Below are 26960 nucleotides of genomic sequence, written 5' to 3' on the forward strand. Positions count from 1 at the left end.
AAAGCCAGACCCTGCCCATCCTCCGACTTCCATCTTCAAGCACTGCAGCTTTGCCATGTCACACAGCTATAGTGAAGTTCATAATGGCTCAAACAAGTTTGAGGTTACTCTAATGTTTCCCAAATCAAGAATAATGCCCTGTGTTCTCCCCAGATCAAAAGAGGTGATGATCCAGTCATCCTGAAATAAGACTGCAGCAAAAATCAGGCCTCAGAGCAACTTGCCCTTTTGTAAGAACCATGAAAGCAAGTGAAGATTTACTCACTCCTTTCATTCCTTTTCCCCTTCAGCCTTCCACAGCCCTTACTCTCTTTGTCAAAATCACCAAGTTCCTGGTTGCTGGGGAAATGAACAGTAATGATGACCTCTAACAAACAGAAACCAGTTCCTTCTGCTGGCATTCTGACAGACAATAATTTATACCTCAGACCCTGCACATCTTGCTCGTACATAGGGTGCTCTGTGCAAGAAAGAACCTCCACACAGTTGCCCCTGAATTCTCACCCTTTATAAGTCTGTTAGAAAAGAATGAGAGCTTTGCTTGAGTTTTACAGCCTCGCTGGGAACTTGAAAATACTTCCCTTTTTCATCCTCCTCAAAATGGCAGAAGTATGATAACTAGGCTAAAGGAAAAAATCCACTTCCTGCCCTTTGTCTGCACCCCCAAAAAATCATATGTACATCTACACATATGAATATGGTAGAGTGCTTTTTTAAACAAAGGCCTGAAATAAGAACAATATAGAAGGTGAAGCGGCTCTCTGAAATACGCTCTCTTCACTACTATCACCCCCCTCCCCATTGAAAAATGTTAATTCTCTATTACCTTGAAACTCAATATTGAGAAATGTCCATCAAAAGACACTAGCATCTGCCAGAATTTCAATGGAACTTAATATCCTGCATTTAGAAACCATAAAGGTGAGGAGAGTATACATTATATGCAACGAAGGAAACATTCCCTCCCCTTCTCCCCTCTCAGCAGGACAGACTCTCAGTATACGGACATGAAAGCTGCAGTGAGTTCAAAATCATTCACAGCATTTTTCTGTTGCTACAAAGGCAAATTACAAAGACAGAGTTCCTCTTTAAAGAAGAATTCATATTTTCATCAACTCATCCCACATGCATGCACGCACATATAAAATGGTCAGCAGGGTTTTGTAGCTCCAGTGTGGTTTGATACTGTTGGCAGATTAATGCCTAAGCTTCCTTAAATGTCAAAAAGCCATTCAGGGATTTCTGACCAGACAGGTCCCAGCTGCCCAAGTCACCTTTTATAAAATCAGATGAGCTGAAACTTCAAAACCCTACACATAGTAAACATGAAAGGAGATTAATATGGCATTTAATTTGCATAAAAGGGAACTAGGGGGTAGAAGTGAGAAAGGTGGGGCTTTATTGTTCTAAAAGTTAAGATCAATAAAAAAAATCACATAGAAAGGCCTATAATCATGGAAGATCTTTATAGCCCTTGTTGTTTAAACATAGAAAAAGAAGCAAATAAAGACTCTAAAGTCTGAGGTAGCATATACTAAATGATACTATTTTATGCATCTTCTCTTCTAAAATACAATTTATGTATTTTCAAGGAACAAGTAATGAGAGTGATAGGAACTGGCAAGTCAATATGATGAAAACTACTTAAGAGTATTATTGATAGGATATAGAGTAAAAGGAAGGAACATTTTATCTACATGATCATCCTTTAAACTGCAATGTGTCCTCAAGTCTAGGCTTAAATAAAATTTTAAAAAGGCAGATCAATTATAGAATCAATTATAGAATTGATCAATTATAGAAAAATCTGGAAAAAGCCACAGAAGTCTCCAGTCTCTCTACCAAAGAGAATTGGATTCTTTCCCAAAATCCCTGAATTCATGACCACTTTGTGTTTCAGTTTTACTTTGAAGTCCAGGTTGGCTGTACTCTGAAGAAAATAGTTGCTCTGGGCCCCTTATCACATATTACCTTGGCAATGGCATAGATGCGGGTGCTGGATGGGTCAGCCAGCTCTCTTCTGAGATCTATGTTGGATGGCCATTCCTTGTTCATTGGGAGGCGGGAGGTGAAACCATCTATGGATGGGTGGCACATTCTTAAGGCTTTCTGCAAACTCTCCTCAAAGGTACGACCAATAGCCATGACCTGCAATGCACATTTAAGAACTGGTATTTAAAGAAAGCGTCTCTATATTATGAATTTGAAAACACACCTAGAAATGGAATATTTTTCAGAAAAGACTTAGGAACAAAACATATAAGAAAGTATACTGCTCAAATTTAGGTGTTGCTACTGTTTTTTTTCTCTCTCTCTCTCCTTTTCTCCATGGTTTTGATATAATGAGTCTTTAACAATATTAGGTCAGTTTTTTATCACATAGGGAATTTAGTTTTATTTGCTGAGACTGATGAGGAAATTGTCTGCACCTGCTCTGGACCATAATATTAAACTGAGGAATATGTGGAAGGAGCATATAGACCCTTCCTTAATAAAATCTTGCTTTTATACAGATGTTCTTTAGAATGGAAAACAAATGAAGGGAAGCCAGACATACATTAACACAAAAACAGAACTATTTCTAAACGGGTTATCAGTCACAATCCAAGACAGGTTGGCTTTCTTTATAACCAAGTATTAATATTAATAAAACCTTCAGAATCATAATGAATACTGACAGATTCAGATTCTGAATGTAGGTGGAGTCTGAATTCCCCATGACAAATTCAATGTGTCTTCCCACAGTCTTTATAGCTGATTGTACACTAATCAATTAGAAAGACCATGTGGTGATTTGGTTTGGACAAGTTACAAGTCAGAACTAAACTTAAATTGCCTTCAAGCCTAACTGGTTATTTTCAGTGGATAAACACTGTCTTTGAATCTTTCCACGGAATAATAGATTGCTATGCATTTTTGGTCTTCAATTTAAAATAATAACAGTGGTAATGCTGCCTTCAGTAAATTTCCATGATTCCTTAAATAGACCCAAATTCCCATTCATGTCAGTTTCGTAAACCTTCATGTCAATTGTGTGACGAGATACATATTCAAAAATCGCTAAAGCCAAACAGATAACCTTTCATGCGGCCCCAAATTTAATTAGAAGTAGGGAAGATTCTCAAGAGCAGAGATAAATAAAATGTTAGTCCAATTCAGATAGGCAACCGGCAAGGCATACTGGTACTTGAAGGATTACACAATATGGTCATAGACTTGCTTGCCCAAGCATGAGAGAGACTGCCAGAAATAAAATATTTTATAGTACTATCAAATTAGGAAAACATTTCTAGAATATTTAATACAATTTTAAAGTATTATATATTTTTTAATTGGCCATAAAATAACTAGTTCTATAAGTAACTCACCATAAATTTTAATTATTTTTAAGCACACTATACATAATGGTATATGGAATATAATCCATAAAAGAAAAAACATATCTTATAATAATTAAGGAGTACATAACTGTGTTCAGTCAAAATTTGTGGTTTTTAATATTTTATATTATTAAAATTCACCTTAATTAAGTGAAAATCTCATCATTTTTCAATGGAATAACTGACATAGCCCTAACCCTATTCCCTGACCCTATTCTTCTACATTCTCAAAGCACCTGTATATAAACACTTTTTTTTTTTTAAGATTTAAGTTATTTAATTTATTTATTCATAAGAGACACAGAGAGAGGCAGAGACACAAGCAGAGTCCTGCGGTACCTGATCCCAGGACTCCGGGGTCATCACCTGAGCCAAAGGCAGATGTTCAACCATTGAGCCAACCCAGGCACCCCATAAATACTGTATTTTAACTTTCTTTCTTTATTTTTTTTAAAATATTTTATTTATTTATTCATGAGAGACACAGAGAGAGAGACAGAGACATAGGCAGAGGGAGAAGCAGGCTCCTCGCAGGGAGCCTGATGTGGGATTCGATCCCAGGTCTCCAGGATCACGCCATGGGCCAAAGGCAGGTGCTAAACCACCGAGCCGCCCAGGGATGCCCTGTATTTTAACTTTCACCTCAGTTGAATTCATTTTATATTTGGTTCCATTTATGTATTCTGAACTTACCAACTGCAGATAATGTGTAACAAACATCTACATCTTATTCACTGTTTTATTCTCCCAGCATCTTGCATGGAGTAAGAACTCGGGAAATGCTTCCTAACTTGAATTAAATGTCTGATGGGAAATATTCACTGACAACAAAAATCCCTTAGATAATAAGCCCTAAATGAAAACATTACAGAAATTATCTCATATTCTTTGGTCTATAAATTTTACTGTGAGCAATGTGAAAAGGGATACTTCCCACAAAATAAACCAAATAACAGTTGTTTATTTGGCAGAAAAACTACAAACCAGACTTTCCATGGCATTTGAGTTTTAATTCTATTGTATACCTTGAAGCATGATGGAAAAAAAGGAGATTTAAAGCAGCTATGAAGGACTACCAGGTTTGGTTTTTGTTTTTGTTTCACAACTAGTAGGACATTTTAATTTAAAAAGGTCAAATTTTCCTTATCTTTTGTTACTTTAAAATTTTGCATTCATATCTTGGAAACTAGGGAAACCAACATAGTAATAATTCTCCCTTTCATGCATGAATATGATCAGTAAAATGTCTTTTTTTTTTCTTCTTTCCTCCTGCATTGCTGATAGATTTAGGCTGCACTTTCTGCAGTGGCTAGTCTGAGGATAGGCTATAATCTGTAACACAGGACAAATAAAAGCCAATATAGAACAATATGTCATAAATAGTTCTTTGCTCTGTAATCTAACCAGCTTCGATATCTAGGCATAGACCAAGAGCTCCTACGTTGGCCATATATAGACAGGGATGAGATAAAATAAAATAGATAACAGATCAATTAATTGATAGGGATGGAGATTCACGCTTACTGCTGGTAATTAAAAATCCTACTCATAAACAATGACAACAGTACTGGCAAAATACATTTATTGGAGATTCCTTATGAATCTAAAAGACATTACTGAATATTTACATGTAGTAACCCTAAACCTTATAAAAATCCCACAAGGTAGATATTATCATCTCTAATTTTCAGATGGAAAACCTGAAGACCAGTGTCTTGCATGAGTGTCTTTAATAAGAGGAACAAGAGTAAAATCCAAGCTCATGTGGTTCCAAGGCTCATCTTCTCTCAATTTATGCCAAGACAACTGGATGCAAGAAGAAGTAAACCCATTGGTGGGGGAGGGAAGAGAGTGACCATTAGAGACTGGGGTCTGAATTCCTTTCTTTCCTTCTGCACAGAGGAGCACCGCATCTTTGAAAGATGGAATAATCAAACGCTAATTTTATTTTCAAATAGTATAAAAAGGACATTATGAAAAATCTAAGGTCATAAAAGCTTAGACCATTTCAGAATAATGAAAGAGGGCTTCATAGCCCATTTTGCTCTTCTCAGTTTCAAACTTTAGAGCTAGATGGCACATGAGAGAAAATCTTCTAGTCTAGCCCCTTTCTTTTAGAGATGTAGAAAGTGAGGTCCATTGAGGGTAAAGTCACAATTTGTGTGAATAGATTAAAATTGAATTCTTAACCTTAGTTCAGTCGTCTTTTCCGTATACCATTTTATATCATGTTATTTTCTAGATTTGTTTATAAAACACATTATAATTCAGTTATATATGAGAATATGGTTTTCATATATGCAAATATATTCTATATCCACATATATGGCCTCTCCTTTAATTTTTTTAAAGATTGTATTTATTTATTCATGAGAGACACCAGAGAGAGGCAGAGACACAGGACAAGGGAGAAGCAGGCTCCCCACAAGGAGCCTGATGTGGGACTCAATCCCGGACCCCGGGATCACACCCTGAGCCAAACAAAGGCAAAGCCTCAATTGCTGACCCACCCAAGTGTCCCAGGCCTCTCCTTTTAAATAGAAGCTTTTAAGATCCATGAAATGGTCATGTAACAAATGTCTTATGTTAACAGTCAGAGAAATGTTGAAACACCAAGGAGGAAATAACATTCCCATATGTCCTCCAATCAAGAACCCAGTATCCAGGCAACCTTAAGATTTTCAAGGATGTTAAAGATTTGACAAAATAACTGAGAACAAGAATAAATAGGGGAATAAACCAAGGACTCACCTCTCCCACACTTTTCATAGAGCTGCCAATTCGGCTAGACGTTCCATGGAAACGATCAAGATCCCAGCGAGGAATCTTGGTAACCATGTAATCCAGACTAGGTTCAAAGCAGGCTGATGTCTTCCCTGATACAACATTCTTGATTTCTGGAAGTGGGATTCCTAGGGCAATCTTTGCAGCAATGAATGCCAGTGGGTAGCTATAAAGGAGGAGATACTTTTTTTTTTCTTTCAGCAATGAGCATTTTTAAAAACAGCCCAAAACATAAAGTGGTCTTTCTTAGAAATTCTGGTATTATTACACATCAGGGTATAAAACACATCTGGTTCTCTGTTCTGTATGAAGATTTAATAGCCACTTATAAAATAACATGAGTGATGATAAAATAGAGAGGCATGGATCATGAAAGAATTCACTCTCTATGCCTGACATTCAGTGCTACAACTGCCAACCTTCACCTCTTTAATGGGGATTAATGACCGAATCAATGACTTCCTTGATAAACTGCTCACTTGTGTAGAGCCTCCACAAAGATGAGAATCCGCAATATATTCTTTTGAAAATATATATAAGCATCTGCACTTAGGAAGACCATGAAGTTAGCTGGTACTGCAGGGCATGCAATGGTCAGAAAACATTGCAAGCTTGGGTCCTTGCTTTTTCTCCAAATTATTTTTGAGCTTGAGACTCCTTACAAAACTAACACTCTAGGAACTTGACTGGATAGTTTTGGTAATTATATTTGAGAAAATAATGCATGGAACTGTAGAATTACATGTGAGTCTTTTAATACTTCTCCCCCATCTGACAGATGAGGAAACTGATTGAGACAGTAAGTGATGCGTCAAAAGTCAATAGGAGAATTGGAAAGAGAGCTCAGGTCTCCTGACTCTTGCTTAGGGCAACATTTCACTGCCACTCCATGCAGTACCACATAGCTGTATTAAACAAAAAAATCCTTACAGGCAATTATTCTGCTCATTTAAATGCCACGTAATTTAAATGCCATATGCTTAGTATATTAATAGAAACAAAAGGTACTAGTTAATGTTCCCTCCAATTATGCTTGCTAGCAGTTTTTAAATGACCTGCAAATTCATTCATCTGGTTGCAACATTTATCAGTAGAAAAACCCTACAATGTTTGGTCCTGTGGAGTTTGGCTAAAATAAAATAATTTACTAAATGCTTGAATCAAGTCAACTATACAATGTGCCTGTCATTTACTATGTACCTGAAGAAACCAGTTGAGGACTGAAATTGAGAATTAGCTTTCACTTTTTAACAGTATCTGCAAAGTGCAATTAGGAAGCAGATTTTTTTTTTTTTTTTTGCAGCCTGCTTTGACCACCCAGATTTTGATTAGTTTATGATTAGCCAGCAAACAAAGCCAGCTAGCAATATCATTTGCCTCAATCTGGCAGCAAGCTCATTAATAACCATGTCCTTAGGGTCCTAAATGATTTGCAGCCAGCATACAGAAATGGGGACTATAGCTTGTAAATGCAGCTCAAGTCTTCCACTAGCTGTCAGTTTTCCAAAACTATCTGTAAAGAATCTGCAAACACATGGCCAATCAGTCTGATCTTACCCAGTGGCCTTTGAGGCCAGGGCAGAGCTTCGGGACAATCTGGCATTCACTTCGATGATGCAATATTCCATTGAGGTAGGATGAAGGGCAAACTGAATGTTGCATTCACCCACAATGCCCAAGTGGCGAACAACATTGATTGAAGTACGTCTCAACATCTGAAACTCCGCATTGGACAGGGTCTGGGCAGGGGCCACGACAACTGAATCACCTGTACATCCAAGCAACACTTGTCATTTGGTAGCATATCTAAATAACTCATTTTAGTGACTCGACTGATTTGTGTGATACATGACACAGATTAGTCTAAGGGTTTGTTGGGAAAATAACTGTCTCAAGGCGATACGTATAAGGCACATCAGAAACTGATTCTTGTTTGGTCTGTACTACTCTGACACGTTACTGACAAAAACCCCTCTACACTTTCCCAGGTTCACCTAGCTATCAAGGCCTCAGTCATCTACTTACCAGATCGACACTAACTTCTTCAATTTCCCTGCTCTTCATTTCAAAATCTCTCTCTGTGTGTCAAGTTCTCCCTTCTACAAACTCTGATCTCCTCTTCACCCAGACTGGTTCATCCCTCTGCTTTCCACATCTCATCCTTTCCCATTGTCTTACTCCTCTCTAATTACTGCCCTATGTCTTCAATCTCTTAATCTTTAGTCACCATTCCTTCTGCCTACAAACATGCTCAGATTTCTACTGGCTCAAGAAGCTCCTCCTCAGTCACAAGAACATCTCTCTTATTCTTTACATGACTACACTTCTTGAAAGTTTCCCATTTCTGCGTATTCCTTATTGCCATATAATTCTTTTCAATATGGCTCCCATAACCAACTTTGCATTGAAATTGTCCTCTTGAACCTCCAAAAACCCACATGAAAATCCTAATTCTTGACCTTTTGCATCATTTGATTTGGCCAAAACCAAAGCTGTTTTACAAAATATTTTCTTGTATTGGCTTACTTGGTAGTGTACCATTCTGGTTTTCTTCCTATCACTTCTCTCTTCATCTTCAACACTAACCCTTCCTCTTACTCCTGTCCTGTAAATCTAAACAGTTCCCAAGTTCAGTCCTTGACCCTACCGTCTTTCTTTCTATGCCCATGCCCTTGAATACTTAGCCTATGCTTCCAGTTTCAATTATGTCCTTCACACCAATGACTCCCAATGACTTTGTATCAGCATCTTTATTTGTATTCTCTTTTCTTGAATTCTAGCTCCCTATTACCAACCCTCTTCTTGAGAATTCCACCCATGCCTCAAACTTAGCATTTCTAAATCCTAAGTCATCATTTTTGCCCTCTTATCTAATTAGTTTCTCTTCCTAAAAAAACTTATTTTAGGGAGACAGAACATGAGAGACTCCTAACTCTGGGAAACGAACTAGGGGTGGTGGAAGTAGAGGAGGGCAGGGGGTGGGGTGACTGGGTGGCAGGCACTTAGGGGGGCACTTGACAGGATGAGCACTGGGTGTTATTCTGTATGTTGGCAAATTGAACACCAATAAAAAATTTTATTATTAAAAATAAGTAAATAAATAAAATTTGCCAAAAAAAACTTATTTTACCTGTTTCTATTACTTGTGGCTCTTTTTTCATTCACTTGGTAACTAATACTCATCCTCTCATTTAAGCCTTCTTAACCTCATTTCTTTTCAACACCAAGTCTTACAGATTTTGCCATCACTCATTGTTTACATTTGACCTCTTCCTCAAATAAAATCAAGATAATACCTGCCTTACTTCACAGGGTTTTTGTGAAGATCAAAATGAATGTGAGGTTATTTTCAATACTGTGATATACTATTTTCTGTGAAACTTTATCACTAGTCTATCAGCTAAGAATAGTAATTTAAAGAAAATAACTTAATAAAGACTGCGATGCATCATCAGAAGCATGAACTGAAGGCATTACTATAATTCCCGAAGATTCTTTGCCTACCTGTATGAACACCCATGGCATCAACATTTTCCATGTTACAGACAGTGACACAATTGTCATCAGCATCTCGGACCACTTCATATTCTATTTCTTTCCACCCTGTCACTGATCTCTCCACCAGAATCTGGTTGGTCATTGCAAAGGCCTGGAAATTGGTGACAAAAGACATCAAAGAGTAAGGAAAAGCACTGGTTTAAACATGGATATTTGGCAAAATGCCCTGTCCTAAATCCTGGTCAGTATCGAAGTCTGAAGCCCACCCTGCATCCTCCTCTATGCTCCAGAAGGCACAATGTGTCAGAAAATCAGTGAGGTACTAGGAATAGCATCCTGCAGTGAATATGCTTGATTTACATTATTGAGGCTTGCCATTCAAAGTGCTGATATGACATTAAATCAAACTAATTTAGGAAAAAGAGAAAATAATTGAGCAATCAGGCAGAGGGAAATGGAATTATTTCAGCAGCAAGGCTTCTGTGAAACTAGAAAATGTGATAAGTGCGAATAAATATGGAAAAATAAGTCTAAAGACTCCAGTTTTCTCTAAAATAGCTGAGAGTGCTTTGTACAGTGACATACACAATAAAAGTCAGTTGATGTTGATGAGGAGAAGAAAGGAGATAATGATGGTTGTAAACAGTTAGCCAAGATGGCACGCGAAACTTGAGAATTAGAAGAATCATATGCAACTATTATTATGGTTAATCACCGCCTAAGTGCTTAAATACCCTGAGTCATATATCATGTATGCCTGATTAAACAGATATGAATTAGTATAATTATCATTTCATATTTATGAGTACCCACTGGTGTGTAGAATACTGAACCAAAAATATGAAAGAGGCGGTCTCTGACCTTAGGACCTTGAGTGGCTGAAAATCCAACACAGAAAAGTCCCCCTTTGTCTCAGGATATTTTTGATTTGCAATGGCAGTGAGAAGGAAGAAAAAGCAACGGGGGAAAGTACTTTGATTTTTTTTCAAATTATTAGCAGGCAGTGTAATGAAATAATGTTAGTTGAGTGTTGTTGTTGTTTTTTTTTTTAATGTGTCGCAACACTATCTTTTTAACCTCAGTCAACACTACAGGCTCTCCCATGTGCAACTGAAAATGTAACACATTTGTCCCCACAGCTGCCTATGATGAGGTTTTCAAAGTAGTTAGAAAACTCTGTAGCCAGCATTAACAATTTAATAATGATTCATTTGTCATTAGGATTGCATGCTAAAAGAGGAAATCTAGGAAACAAAGGATACGGATTGGGGAAAGTTTTCTGCATTCTAATGGATTCAGCTGGATGTTCTGACACAAGGACAATTGAGATCAAATTTACCTGTTGCCTCAACTTCCTTCTTTCCAGTCTCAAGATTTTATACAAAAGACAAACTCTGAGACCTAGATGAGTAAATGCAACTTCTAAGGGTGCTAAATATAATTTCAAGAGAATAAGGTGTGGTTTAGGAATTAATGATGAGTAATTATTATCAAGGGAAAAGCTAGGTTTTTGATTAAAAAAAATTTTCAATGCCCTATTGATTATCTTAGAGGAATTTAAATAATTAAGAACTATTCCATTTCAAATTTTTTCATTGTAAATCTTTTTAGACAATTCAGTATTCAGAATTTTTTATATGGTAAAAGTATATTTTTAATAGAGAATAATTATACATTATCAGGGAGTAATAATGAGACTATTAGTATTAAAAATATTTAATATACTAGAGGAAAAAATGCCTCTATAAATATGTCTTTTCTTTAAATATATGATTCATAATTCCAGAATGGAAGCAAGAATTATTTATATTGATATATTTGATATATTTTCCCTTTTTTTTTTTTTTTTTGGTTTGTTTTGGCAACTTTAGAAATTCTAACACCAAGTCATTGACGTGTAAGTTTGTCATTATAGATGTTAAAATACAATTAATTTTATTTATCTGTTCTCAAAATCCTATGTCAACAATTCAAGGACCACATTTTGTTTCACTCTACAACTAATGACAGATGCAAGCTGTGCTTGGTATTTACTCAGCACTCCCCAAAGTAGCCCTTATAATAATTCTGTTAGATTCACTTCTACAACCACCACCTAAGGTGCATGGGCCTCTTAGCTACACACACATTCATTCATTCAGCTAACAATTACTGATTCCCCACATCATCAGGCATTGTTCTATTCCGTGAGAAGAAAGAGTGAGTAAAATCCTCTGCTTTCATGGAGCATGTTTTCTTTGATAATGTCTAATTTATTTTCTGGAACATATCTTAATTTTCTCTTTAATACTTAAGAGAGGACCTCTTCAGTGATATGTTAAAGCAATTTTGATAGAACATAGATTTTGAACACTCAAATCTCATTTTTGCTTATATGAGTGAGTGGCAGTTGGAAGAGAGCTCACTCATTTATGACACTAAGAGGTTTATATTGTATATAGTTTAAACACCTGAATTGGAGGTAAAGCCAAACTACTCAATGTATTTTGTTTTCATTTTAGATGTCATCCATGTCAAATTATTTCCAAAAATAATAGAAAATGGGGCATTTTATTCATTTTTTTAATCACTGAAATATTTTTTAGCACAATGGCTGTTTTGGAACAGATTTTGAAGGAAAGGGAGATGAAACTGAATTGAGTTTATACCACTGAAATCAAGTAGTACAATCATTTGTATCATCAACTGACCATCATCAATTAGAATGATCACCAGTAGAGTGACCACCAGTTTTTCTAGGGCCATTTGGGTTAATGTTGTGTTCCAATGTAAATAGCTGCACTGCATTTCCCTTCCAAAGGTACTGTCTTTTGGACAACACTTTTAGAAAACACCACAGTGGTTTAAAACAAAGAAAAGGTTCATTTCTCATCTACATAACTTTCTGTAACTAAAAGGGTATATCAAATCTGTTTTCTCGGTTGTTAAGAATTTGGTCTGTGAAAATACATACCTTTGTGCCAAGGTCCACTAAGGTCTCCCTAGTGGGACAGATTCCTGAGCCTAACCCCCCCAGGGCATAGGCCGAACGGATCATCACTGGGTAGCCAATGGTGTCTGCTGCTTTCAGAGCATCCTCAATCTATCAGAAAGAAAAACTCAAAAGTTTTAAAAGCTGACCACACTAGCAGAAAAGACCATACCAAGAGAGTCTAGCAATTCAGGTAAAAACAAGTGCTGTTTTACAAATTTTAAGTAAAATTCTAGGATTTTTTTTAATACACAGTAAAGGCTGTCCTTTATCTTCTTGTTGTAAGCTTTATTTTGCCATATAGAAGATGAAACAATGGCCAAAACTAAAATAATCATCGTGAATTTGAGAATGGGAGCCATATTGAATTTTTGAAATCAATTTAAAAGTCTTCATCTCTTAATGATACAAGGTTTTCTACTGCTGAAACGAACTTGATATTACTGCAATAGGCTATTAGGAATACTATATAGAAAGAGAGTTTTCATTTTTCAAGTTCAGACAGAGAATAGTCCCAGAAGCTTGGAATTTTTTTTTTTTTAACTTGCAGAATACAACATATGGTGGCTATATTTTTCTGTCATGGAATATTATTACACTACCAATGGGAATGTAATTACACCTTTCCCATATGCCTGTTTCTCATCCTGAGGAAGCAAGGACATAATTAAATCTGGCAATGAAAGAATAAATGTATGGCAGGAGCTTTCCAAATGTTCAGCAGAGCTATCCTGGGACTCTTCCTGACTGACAGCTCTGCAACATAGTATGTACTTGAGAGCATTCTTTTCTGAAACATATATAGCCCATTTTAGTCATCCCAGTAGTAGTTGGGATCTGCCTATTTTTGCAGTGGGAAAATTGCACCAAAAGCTGCCTCCAGAACCCTTGCTTCATTGACTATATGTCTGAATCAGGAATAAAGTCAGGGACCAAAACAGATATATAGCAAGTCAACTTTATTGTAGTACCTTGGAATAGCCTATCTATAGGAACAGGCTACAGCTGAAAAAATATTAGCAAAAATATGAGAGAATCTTTTCTCTCTAAACATCTAAGCCACAAGTTTCTCAGTCATGAATCTGATTTATTAAATTCAATGGCTTTATCTAGATGATTTCATGTTTAACTGTTTATTCCATTCTAGCAAGAAAAGTTCAATCCAATCATCTCCCATTCGCAGGTCATCTGCACATACAACATAAGTGACCGATCCCAGAAAGTAAAGATCACTTTGGCATTGTTAGTTGACGTGGTTCTTTGTATGAATTCAGGAGATGTGCTATTCAGTGGCACTTCAACCACTGATAAATCATTTTGTCTCTGGGCTTTTGCTTTCCTTTTCATAAAATATCAATACCTATCCTAAACATTTCAGCATGAAATGCTGCAATTAAAACACAAAGTCTCTGAGGTACTAACACATTTCTGGAAGAAAATACAGGTAAATAATTTAAAAAAAAAGAAAAGAAAATACAGGTAAATATGATAATTTACCTATTATTTTTAGGCATGACAAATCACTTGCCCTACAATATAAGACAAATAATGCCCTTGTTTCTCCAGAACAAAGATTCCTTACCGTTTCCACTGCAAAGCTTGGAGCAATCTTTTCATTAATTTCATTTAGTTTGTCTGAGAACAGCTGCCTGTCTTCTGTGGCCATTATGGATTCAACTGAGGTCCCCAGGACTTTCACCCCATACTCCTTGAGTACACCTCTCTTGAATAGTTCCACTCCTGCAGAAGAACCAGATATAATCATTTTTTTAAATCTCAAATTCCTATGTCTTTTTTAAACAGATACCTGAAATGCAATTTTTTAAACTTTAAAATTAACTCCAAAAAGCCACCACAGTCCAAAATAGAATTGTGCTTAAGATTTAAAAAAAAAAATTAAAAGAGAAATTTTGAAGATATTCTATTAAAATATGTTGCTGGTGATATTATTACTTATGCTACCATCTTCTCCAAATGATTTTTATTATCCTCATTAATAAAAATTGTAGGATACAGTGAACCTCTCTAGATTTTAATATATTTTCCTTCCTTCTAAGGTCCATTCCTATAATGAGATCCTCTTATTTAAATAATCCCACTGAGGTGGGTGTCTACCTGGGTTCAAAATCATCAAAATACTGTTTCCATTAACATGCCATCTGACTTTGGCTAAGACTTTTATATTTGATACATAAATTATTTCACCAACTGATTACCCTGACTAGCTAATGAGATTCTCATTCATGATCTAGTTCCAAAGATGTGAAGCCATGTAAACAGCACAGAATATTGGGTTCAGCAGGTGCATGAAGGGATGGTAGAGAGACTTACCTATGTTATCATGAAAATATATGTGAAACCCAAATGCCATGGGGCCAACATGTAAGAGCACAAAGCATTTAATCAACGATAATTCTCATTTTTTATTTATAATCGTTCTCAGGATTTCACTGGTAACAGGGAAAGGCAGTATGCTGAAATGGAGCAGAGAGATCTCACCAGGCCACCCCAGAGCATGAAAGTCAAAGGTTTCTTTTTGTACCTCAGCTGTTTTGTGAACTAAACCAGTAATATTTATCATATGACATTGTCAGGTGTCTGTTTGCTAACTGCTTCCTCGCATATGAAAAAAAGCTCTTATGAACACACAGAGCATGATTGTTAGATAGAGCCAAACCAGAAATATCACACATGAGTGCATGGGCGACAACTCTGCAATTAAACTTAAAAGAACTCACCACAGTTCAGAGCTGTCTGGCCACCCATGCCTAGAATTAAGCCATCTGGCCGTTCTGCCTTGATGACCTCTGTGACAAACTGAGGAGTGATGGGGAGAAAGTAGACAGTGTCTGCTTGCTTTAAGCCCACCTCGTTGGTTTGCACGGATGCGATATTTGGGTTCATCAGGACAGTTTTGACATTTTCCTCCTGAAAGAAACAAAAGGATCCAGAATCTGAACCTATAGTCTAAAGGAGAAAATGACCATATTCAAATGAAGGGTTTGAACTGGGTGACAAAATTTAAGGTTATTTTGTGGGCTATAGAGATCAGTAATACGGCTAGTGAATGGAATGGAAATGAAAGGAAGACAAACATTTAGTGAGAGGAAGTAAAAAAGTTGCTTGAAAATAAAATTCCAAAAAGAACTGGCTACCTCATGAGGTTCACCTTGAAGTGCTTGCTAGAGGTTATCAAGCAAAACTGGAGTCACTGTCTATAGAATTTGACTAGAAGTCTACGAACACTACTGAACATTCTAGCTCAATTGATTGTAAAAGACTAAAATATTTTAAAAACTTAAAATTAGTAAAATATAAAGTGGAAACAGGGGCAACATCAAAGAAGCTTCCCTTTCCAATGTTTGTCAGAGACCAACATGAAGTGTACACTTAAAATGCAAGATGATGTATTTCCTTGCTGGAAGCACTGAGAACCTTCTGCTGGATTCCGTCTTTTCAGATTTTCATGCTTGACGTAGTGCTTTAACAAAGAGCATTATACAACTCTTTATACATATTATATTAAAAGAAAATGACCATATGGCAAAAAAAAAATGTCTGTGTGTCTATGTGTGTGTATAAGGATATTTATAGGTCTATCTTATTTCTGACATCTGGAGAGACCTCAAAAATAATTCTTCATGTAGGCTATGAAGAATAATAGCTCTACAAACTAGGATGAGGGTGACACTTAGCAAAATAATTATTATAAAATATGGCCATATGGCTCTTATTATTTTACCTATTACCACATCAATTTTGAACTCTTCTAAAACATCAACAAAATATTCAGAGTATAGAAACCATCTTTGAAAGCCCTACATGTTCTGGGGGGAGGATCTGAATAAAATATTAAATATATTTCATATTACTTTAAATTCAAATAGTGCCTTAAAACTTATAATGCACTTTTTTATTAATTTATTTGATGTTTATACCAAGGCTACAAGAGAAATCTCTGCCTCACCGATGAAAAAATTGACATTCAATTAGGTTAAATGACTTGCCAAAGATCCTCTAACTGATAAATGGCAAAATTAGGACTCTAATCCAAGTCTTATGATTCAAGTCTTATGCCCTTTCCTCAATATGAGTCATCTCTGAATATTTTAAATTATTTTTAAAAAAGTATCATTCAGAAATTTTTGAATAAATACATACAGATAAGCAAGTGCATTTAAAATATAGGCTGATATTGAAATAATTAAGCCTAAATGGAGAACACGTCTTCAATAGAAGTTACAAGAGGTCTCACTACCAATGAAGAGCACCAACAGACTTAAGTATATTTGTATTTCCCTGAATGTGTTATACAATGAATATGGTTATTTTTGTAAATCAAATTATATAGGTAACAATTCCACAAATGACTGCGAAGAATGTCCATATATTTTAAAACTTAGAAATAATTTCCAACTATTCTAATAAACTATTTTTCTAATATAGTTCTGGCTATAATATATGCAGCATCTGATTATTCTTAAATATTTAGTCCATAAATTCATTTCAACTAACTTCCTAATTAATCACAGTACTATAACTAATAATTCCTATTCTTCAGTTAAAATATATAACTTCACCTAATGGAATTGAAGTACATAAAAAATACAAGCTACGAAAATATTAATTCTTTATAAAACTACCAAATAGAATAAAAAAATGCCTCTTAAATGTATTTATAAACTCTGAACACACTTACATTGCATTCTAACCAATCTTAAGCATTGAACATCCTCTAACTATATAAAGAGAAATCAAATCATAATACACTGAAGTAAAGTATTCCTTGAAAGTGTGCACGAAAAATATATGTGCTTGTGTGTGTGCACCTATGCGTGTATAGAGAAGAGTATTAAAAAATAAAAACAAATGGGAAGAAAAGCAACGTAATTGAAAGCTGCTATTCCATTTTTTTTCAACAGACATTTGTCAGGTGAAAATCTATGTATATAGCATAGAAATAAAACAAAAAGAAAAATTCCGGCCAAATGTTTTCCTGCCTTTGTTGTCCTAGTCTCCTGTCTTCTTTGTGTTGCTTTCTCCTAGGCAAGTCTCTGGAGAATGGCTTTGCGCTGCAAAGCCAGAGGCAAGGTCACAGAAGAGCTCACATACACTGGACAACTGATTAGCACCAAAATGGGGATCATTCAAGGAAATAAGGACAGCAAAGAGAAGCCAAGTTAGCTCTTTAATAGAAATACCTTGTATGTACAATGAAGTTTTTCTAAAGGTTTGTTTTACTATGATACAGGGTTGGGGAGATATTAAGAGACTTTGAAGAACCAGGGTCGGGGGGTGTTCTTTCCCACATGAGTATCAAATCCTCTTTTCCACGTGAAAACCCACCTAATCGTTCTGGTCAGTCATCCGGCCCAAGTCACAGATGAGAAATTGAGTCCCAGAGGGACAGATAACAACTTCTAAACCTTGGACAAAAGACATATGTTGCCTTTGCTACCTCAACTGGATCTTTCCATTTTAACCACAGAGATGCCTGAAGCATACTCTAGAACATTTATCTTAGAGCACTAAGGATAGGCAAATTTCCTCTTTCACACAAAAGACAAGTATATTTTACTTGTCTCACTGCCTCCAAAGAAATGAGGAATATCTGTAAACGTGGCTTTCTATGTTTTCAGTATAAATAGGTAGTGACAGATAATTTTGGAGACCACTCTAAAGTTCTTGATTTGCAAATTGCAAAAAAAATTTGCGAAAGTTAAAAGTTCTGCCTGTGATCAAAGTTTCTTTAATATAAGATGTGCAAGAAATAGTTGAGAAAATCAATTATAATGACTTTGAAAAGAGGTAGTGTCATAAATCTAAATTATAAAATACTAATTAGACTCATTAAAGGAGTATATTAATTCTTACAAAGATCTCTCACCTTCATGGCTTTTACAGCTTGTGATCCTGAGTAATCAAATTCTCCTGCCTGACCAATGGACAGCCCCCCCGATCCTAGGATAAGGACCTTGGAAACCTGTAAGCAATAAGAAAATGACATTGCTCTGATTAGTAAGAGGGGAAAATCAGCAATTTCCAGAAAGGGAAGTCCTAACTACATCGTTTAGATGATTTAAAGTACAACGTTTCAAAAAATACATAATATGTGAGGGAAAAGACTAACAATTTAAAAGTCTCTAATTTCCAAAGTTCATGAAGTGTTTTTCACCTAAGTAAAAAATTTTGAGAAGAGGTCTACATCTTATTTAAAGATATATAAATATCAAAAAAATTATGTAAATATATATGTGAATACATACATCTATGTGTGTGTATATATATGATAAGAATCTCCCTAAAATTTAAGTGTATTACATTCAATATTTCATAGTTTTCTTCTGAACAAAGCAAGACTCTGGGCCAAATGAAAACAGAGAAGGCAAGGGACGTGAGTGAACTTTCATATTCACCCTTTCACCTTTATAGTTCGTGCCAGAAATACTTACAGAAAATGAAATAAGAAAAAGCTCATATCTAGGCAACTGAAATTCTACAGGTTGTATGTATGATTCCAAGCAAATAACGATACTGCTTATTTTTTACGCACCAGTGCCAAACCCTTCAGAGAAAAAGGGCCACTGCAAAAGACAAGAACTTGGGAAACTTGGTTTGCCTCAACAAGTATTTATTGGATGCCTACTACATGCAAAGGTATTATCTTTTTTCTCATCATTAACAAAAGAAAAACATCTGAAACCTCAGTTGATATCCTGAGAAAAGTGCTGTATAGTAAGTACATGGCTTCTTTGGCTACCAAGAACCCACAATTTGATTCTATACTGAGTGGGTTGATTACCTCCCATTTTTCCATCTCAGGAAAAAAAGGCTGCCATGGAAATCCTTAAAACTGAGCATCCAACTCAAATTATCATTTCATGTAAACATATAATTCAATTACTTCTATTTGTAAAAAGAGTTGATATATATACACACACACACACACACACACATATATACTTGAAAATACATATACATTCTTCTGAATTTTATATAATAATGATTTGGTTATATGTGTGGTTTAACTATGAAGGAAATGGATAGAAACCTTATATCAATCTATACATTTACACAAATAAGGACTCAAGTTTGCGCTATAGTACTCCTTATCCATTTGCTCCTTTTAAATAAAATAATATTATTCTATTCATGCTTTTGAATAATAATTCTTCTAGCTGAAACAAAAAAGGTTATATTGTTTCTAATGATTCTATAACCTGAACTGTATCTCAAGCATATATAAGGCTATAGTTATTAAGTGATAGAACATATCAAATTCTAAACTAAAAGTTTATTCTTTATTAAATTATTTTGTTACAAATATTCTAGAACAAGCAAACTGCAAAAGATATGATTTTAAATCAAAACATGAAAATCCCAATGAACACCATCAAGAACAGACCAAATAGTTAGATGCTAAAATAATGGGTAATTACAAGATTACCAATCATTTTTATAAACATTATAATGGCTAACATCATTCATTTAAAAAAATTATCATATGATGGAGAAAATCAAAAATACATAAACCAAAAGAAGCCCACATATACTAACCTCAACTCGAGATGCAACTAGTGCTGGCTTTGGTAGAACCGATGTAATCGTGGTGCCTTTACCTTTCTTTATCAGTGAGAAAAAAGAATCAAATAGGTACTAGAAAAAAAATAGAATCAACTAGTTAGAAAATTCATAAGCTGATAGATAAAATACATATATGCCCAGTTAAATTTGATCTTCAATTAAGTAACAATTTTTTAGGATAAGTATTCATATGCAATGTTTGTTTTTTGTTTTTCTGCCCAAATTGGCAAAACTAAGTATTTACTACTCTAAGAATTATATCAAATAAACATTTCTAATTGTTCACTTCAAATTCTATCAAAAGAAAGTTTTCAGTAGACAGTGAACATTTCAGATCATGCCTTGTGAGAATGTCAAGTTTTCATTGCCTTAATTATGAGTTATTTTCTTCTAAATGGTTTCTTCTAAATAAAACTCTAGTAATACAAAAGAAATTAAAGCTATACTACTTATGTATCCTAAAGTTAGAAATAACTGGATTTTGAAAATTTCTATCAGCTCTAAAAATATCTCCAAAGCTTATTCTTAAACTTTACCAATGAATTTACTTCTGTTGTTTCACGAGACATGATAAACTTCAACAAAGATATTCATTTTGCAACTATCTGGCAGGTCAAAAAAAGGGATTGAGTGCTACTTCATATTGCATGTCTTAATTTCAATGTTCCTAATCTGAAGTACTAATATGGGCAAAATATTTTAAATAAAAAAAAATAGTATTCAGCATGCATTAGGCCATAAATGTATGTAACCAAATTTTCTTTTCTTTTAAATAATCTTTAAAAGGTTTTATTTATTTATTTGAGAGAGAGAGAGAGCAGAGAAACAGAGAGAGAGAGCACTAGTGGGGGGTGAGGTGCAGAGGGAAAGGAAGAGACAGGATCCCCGCTGAGCAGGGAGGTCCATGGGGAGCTCCATCCCGGGACTCTGGGATCATGACCTGAGCCAAAGGCAGACGCTTAACCAGCTGAGCCACCCAGGCACCCCCCAAAATTTTCTTTACATGTTTCATCATGGGTAAGTATTGTTATACCGATTGGGCTATTAAGAATCATTATTTCCTGAAAATATTTAAAAATGAACAAAACATCTACATCTACAAAGGCAATTCAGGGATGAGGAAGTAGAATTTACAGAAGGAAAATTCTGATTCTCCTTATTTTGCCCAGGTGTCTTCTCTGGGGGTATCCTCTCACAGAGAAGAACTATAGTTCTTAGTACTAGAGGCCGTACGGTGTGAGAGAAGAAGCCACACTCAACTTTCCAGACATTTCTGTGTTGCCACAAGCTCTTGTTTGAAAGGAGGATCTTGAGCTCTGAACCAAAAGCTCACACAAGAAATACAAATATTTAAATTAAAAACAAAACTCCTCTAAGCATTCCTTATGGTTCTTTTCTTAAGCCATCTGACTCACATACATGTGTGTGCATCCCCTCTCCCCTCCCGCACACCCCTGCCCTTCTTCCTTCTCCTGCTGCTGTTTATTCTCCCTTCCTGGCTACACAACCAGTTGCCATAGGGATTTTTGTGAAGTCACAGATGGGGGATTAAAATTTCATTTCAGTTATGAGAACAAGAGAGCAAGAGGGAATTCATTTGCATAGTACAATTGTAAATTTCAGAACTAAATATATTAGACTGATAACGATTTAAATAAAAATAGCATTGCATCAGGTTTCTTAAGGGCTTTTCCACTTTAAATTTTAAAAAAGACAGAAACTTCCTCCATGATATTCATGGGGAAATTTTAATGCAATATACATGTGTTATCAAAGCACTCCTCTTGAAATATGTTCTGTACCCAAGATCGTCTGGGGTGATTATTTTTGTTTCTCAAGTTTCTGCATAAATACATTTCTGATTTAAAAAAAAAAATAAGAGTATAATAGGCCTCATTTTGTGACATACCTCAGTGTCTGTGGGGCCTGGGCTGACTTCTGGGTGGAACTGTACACCAAAGAAGGGTTTGCTCTCATGCATAATCCCCTAGAGGAATAGAAAATAGAAAGAAATTCCTTCTGTAACAATGAATGTCAACCAGGGCTATGTATTATTCAGTGGACAATAAAGTTCAAATAGAAAAAAAAATAACCTGAGTTAAATGCTTATGGGCATTCTAACAGCTGGCAGTCATAATAAAAATAGGCCAACAAAGACTCAACAAATGTGGTCCCCTTAATAAAACAACTCATTTGGTCTTTAGCCTTTGAGCCCCCCTCCTCCTGCCCCAGGCTCTTTTCAAAATAAACTCAAATCCTCTTCTTATCTCCAATGCCTAAATTACTTCTCCAAGGGTCTTCTCAAAGGCTACTTCAGAGCCAAGTGAGTCTCAGAGACCAACATAGACTAGGCTCAAACAGACCTCCACCACTAGAATGAATGTGTTAAGATGATCACTGATTAACGACTCAAAGAGTGGATCTTAATGAGCCAACTGATGAGAGAATAAGACAGAAATGACTTTTTAAAAAGCAGAGGACTATGGGAAATAACCTATAAAAAGAGTTCTTACACACACACACACACACACACACCCCAAAAAAGTCCACATAAACAAGATGTCTATACAGCAGAGTATGAAAAGCCCTGCATTACCCATTGCCAACTGAACAGGTTTATTGAGAGCACTTACCTCATTGGTTTGATCATTGACATTCACAAAAAGTGGTTTCCAGCCAGCAGGAAGGGTGTTGTCCAGGGCATAGCCATGATTCTGAGCAGTAATGAAAGCCTGTCTATTTGTGATATTCAAAACTGGCTGATTCTGCCCTCTGGAGAGAAAAGGAGAAAAAGAATAGGAAACAGAAAAAGTGAAGAAAAGAATATAAATGCATTCATTGTAAAATAGTGAATGAGGAAAACCTATTAAAATATGAAAATTTCAATTGCTTAGTGGAAATTATTCTGTGAGAAAAGCCATAGACTGTTAATGCCAATAATTTTAGCAACAGAAATCAATTCAGGAAGCTTTACTGTGTGTTAAATACCAGGTCTACTCAACTTCTACCATCAGTAAAAAGGAGAACTGTGCTCAGAACAAATAGTTAAGAGTCGCTCACTAGCTTAACAGACAAATACGAGTAATTTATGTTAAGGGAGATATGTAATTTTAAAGCCAGAGAAGAGTTTTTGGTAAATAATAAAGAGACAACTACTCTGTCCTGAATCATTTTGAATTCCACTTTCTGTAGAGGGTAGGCCATGGCGGAGGGCACCATGTTGAATAAATTGGCATTATGTGGGGTAAGGAAGTAAAATGGAGAGGATCTGAAGACTTCCTGGTGGTTAAGTCACACTAGTCTTACAATGTCATCAGTGCTCTGATACCACGTTTGGAAACCAGAACAGTTTCCCTTGGAATATCATTTGATTGAACATAATAATCTCAATTTATGCCAAGGAAGGAAAATAAACTACAGCAATGTCATTGTTAGAGAAGGCTGCCTTTCAAAAATGCAATAAAAGTGGTATCAGGTAACCAAACAACTGTTAACTATGTAATAATATGGTTATCTGTTTTTTCTGAAGAAAATGGCATGTAAGTTCTCTAGGGCTTTTGTGTTAATTACCATTAGTAGTATTTCAGAGCTAGTTTGACCTGTAAAAAGACATATAACAGTCTTACCTGTTGGCCATGGACATCTTGTAGGTTTTGGCACCAGCAGCCAGTCCTGTTATTAAATTTCCTGTACTGATTCCAAACAATGGCTCCTTGCGATCACTCTCCAAAATCTAAATCAGGGAAAATTTTTATTAACCAGAAGTACAGTTCCAAAAAAAATGCTGCCTCTAAAGGAATAAAAATGAAGCATCTCTTTTTTTCTTAATTAACAAGGTAAAGAGAAGAGTCATTGAATAAAAAGTTAGACTATAAATAAGAATACGACTGACAAATGTGTAGCAGTAGAATTTGAAAAATGTACCTCATATTCAAACTAAACAAAACTTAATATTTATCTTCAGAAACTTGAAGGTGTTATAGGTCCCAAGATCATGGTGAGAAACATGAACTGTCATTTTACAATTGTACAGAAAGGCATATATGGAGATGGACTCTAGCTCTCTTAACTTAAGGACACAATCTCAGTTACTTTGCCTGAATAAAGGTTATTTTTCCTCTGGTGCTCTCTCCTCACTGGTTCCTCTCATATAATAGCTGACACTGCCCCAGAGGTCACAGATAGGAGCACTAAAGAACATCTGAATACCTAAAATATATTACCACCTTTTCAGCAGCATGGAGCAGACTTCCTCTACCTCACACACAGATACACACTACCCCCAGGTTTACTGCACCTTTTTGACATTCTGGATTAGTGGTTGAGCAAGAGCAGGGTTTCCGGGTCCTCCGGCAATTAAAAGCCCATCATACTCCATCTTGGTGAAATCATGATTCCAGGGAACTAAATGCACTTCAGCTCCTCGCTGGAAAAGAGAGGCAAAAATGATCAATTTAATAATATTTTTCTTTGCCAAAGGGTAATTTTGCCTAGACTATCTCTTGACTAACCTCTCCCTAAGGTAGAGGGAAGAATAGTACATGATTCAAACAGAGAATGCTGAGGAAAATGTCTTTGGTGGCTCACTGTGTTTTGTGTGATGTATACAAAGCCAATGGTCAATAGAAAGTGGAGAAAAAAATACCACTAAACTTTTGATCCTGAGAAAATAGATAACACACTTTCCCTACTTCAAGAGGTTTCGGAGCCTAAAGATTTCCTGACTGGGAACCCAGGAATATAGGTTATTTTCACTACCTGTAGTAGAGAGAGTGACCAAAAAAAAAAAAAAAAAAAAAGATAAATCTATTTTCTGCAAATTTTTAGTTGGTCCACCTCCCACCTTTTTTAGTTTTGCTTTTTAAAAAATCTGACCAAATTTCATCAGCCTTCTTTCCTAGGGTTTCCTCATATTACTTGTAGTATTTATACCTCTGAGAGAATAATTAGAACTTTTGTATATAGAAGTCGGTAGGGAGATATCTTTGATGGTTTCCCTTGAAGCATTTCCTAAGACAAGGATTTGAGGGAAAGAAGTATATTTGGAAGGGTTTCTAAGAAGTACCAACAGAAAGTGACACTGTGAAGCACCCCATGAAGTGTGTGTTACCAAGCCCTGTGGACAACTAGAGCTTCAGTCCACTGGGGAGCTCTGAGAGCCAGTGTTGACTATCCACCCTCAAGATAGCTCAGTCATGGGACAAAGAAGTTCGGATATCTACACGCTGACCTTCTCTAGTCATTGGGTTGGAATTGCTCTGGGACCATTAATTGTGTGGTATTTCCTACTTCCCAACAGGCTCCAACCATCTAAAGAGAGGTTGCAGGCAATGAAGTAGAGACGTTTCAAGTGGTGGTTGGGCAAAATGCCTTATAATGGTAAAATGAGAAGGAGATATATATATAGGCCATTGAGAGCATCTGCTACTGAAGAGTCCATGCAAATTTTGGTTAATAAAATTGACCAGAATATGAAATCATGATTTGGATATTGGTGATATTCTCTAACAAAGCAAAGGTGATTTGAAGGATTCCTCTACACTCACACTATGTTGGTGTTATGCAAATGTCTGTGTCTGTGTGTGTGTGTGTGTGCATGAGTGTTAGAGACCGAGGGAGAGAGAGAAACACAGTCTTTGACCTCTGAGACAGCATCAGCAGAAAGAGAGAGACACAGATAGAGAGGGAGAGATGGAGAGGTGGGAGGAGGAAAAATCGCAACAAAACAATATTCAAGAAAAAATTATAATAATGGTGACACCCTCCTGAAGGATTTTTAAGGTTTGACTTTAATTGGTTGTCTAAAAGTTTATATCAATCCACATGAAAATTTGTACTGTATCAGGCCATGATCCCTGTAAACAGCTGGCACATAATAAACAGAGTCCAGTAGAGGAATTCTCCAACTGACTGGTCATCTCTAAACCCAAAGAAAGTCAACATGGCATATCTCAGAATGTCAGTCAATATGTGGTAAGAATAGCCATCATTCTTCTCTGTGTTTGTGGCCTTTAAAGATTTTTTTAAAAAAATATATAGTCTACATCTCTAATTTTAACAGGGATACATGTGTTATTTTGTAGATCAAAGACAACTAGAGAGCAGATCCCCCGACATTCCAAGGGAACACACAAATCTCTGAAACAGAGAAAGGAGATCAGTTTAACATGAAAGATCAATATTATGAATCCTCAAAAAATTACAAATCCTCACCTTTCAGACGGAACAGATTACTTACCTTTACTAGTAGTCGAATTACATTGTTTTTAATCCCACAGTCTACAGCTACCACCTTCGTGGGGTTTCCTTTGCCATACACCTTGACATCCTGCCATTTGAACAAGCAGACAGTGAGAGGGAAGTACCAGCCAAGAGCAACACGCCAATATCATAAACACATCTGAGGATGCTTTGCACTTCTATTGGCAACAGATTGATTGCTAACTACTAGGGAGTGACTGGCTGTTAACAATCAATTTATAAGGCACAGCGAGTGCCACAAACTGTATCTTTTTTTTTTTTTTATGAGGGAAATGATACTTTGCTGCTTTATACAAAATGTTGATTACAGTAATAACAATGATCCCTAAGAAATTAGTTGCTTCCATAGTTAACAATAATCTCTCCCATGTTTTACCTCATTAACAACCAGTGGCAATGGAATTTTCAAGTATTATTGCCTGATTCAGCGCTAGACAGATGTGGTAATAGATACATCATGCTTTAAATACCACTTGATCCTC

General features: G+C 35.8%; 1 protein-coding gene across 1 annotated transcript in view; it reads right to left on the minus strand.

Moving 5' to 3' along the window:
- The window catches only part of CPS1 (carbamoyl-phosphate synthase 1), a 120767-nt gene that overhangs the window by 60924 nt on the left and 32883 nt on the right, over window positions 1-26960 (minus strand). The window contains exons 7-20 of the mRNA XM_026002212.2: window positions 26456-26545; window positions 24515-24643; window positions 23844-23950; window positions 22851-22989; window positions 22127-22204; window positions 20191-20289; window positions 18521-18616; window positions 15372-15561; window positions 14216-14373; window positions 12616-12744; window positions 9669-9813; window positions 7722-7932; window positions 6132-6330; window positions 1972-2148 (exon numbers count right to left, since the gene is read on the minus strand). Coding sequence (XP_025857997.1) covers window positions 1972-2148; window positions 6132-6330; window positions 7722-7932; window positions 9669-9813; window positions 12616-12744; window positions 14216-14373; window positions 15372-15561; window positions 18521-18616; window positions 20191-20289; window positions 22127-22204; window positions 22851-22989; window positions 23844-23950; window positions 24515-24643; window positions 26456-26545 — 1947 coding nt within the window. The remainder of the gene's footprint in view (window positions 1-1971; window positions 2149-6131; window positions 6331-7721; window positions 7933-9668; window positions 9814-12615; window positions 12745-14215; window positions 14374-15371; window positions 15562-18520; window positions 18617-20190; window positions 20290-22126; window positions 22205-22850; window positions 22990-23843; window positions 23951-24514; window positions 24644-26455; window positions 26546-26960) is intronic.

The sequence above is a fragment of the Vulpes vulpes genome, chromosome 16 (assembly GCF_048418805.1).
Source record: "Vulpes vulpes isolate BD-2025 chromosome 16, VulVul3, whole genome shotgun sequence".
NCBI lineage: Eukaryota > Metazoa > Chordata > Mammalia > Carnivora > Canidae > Vulpes > Vulpes vulpes.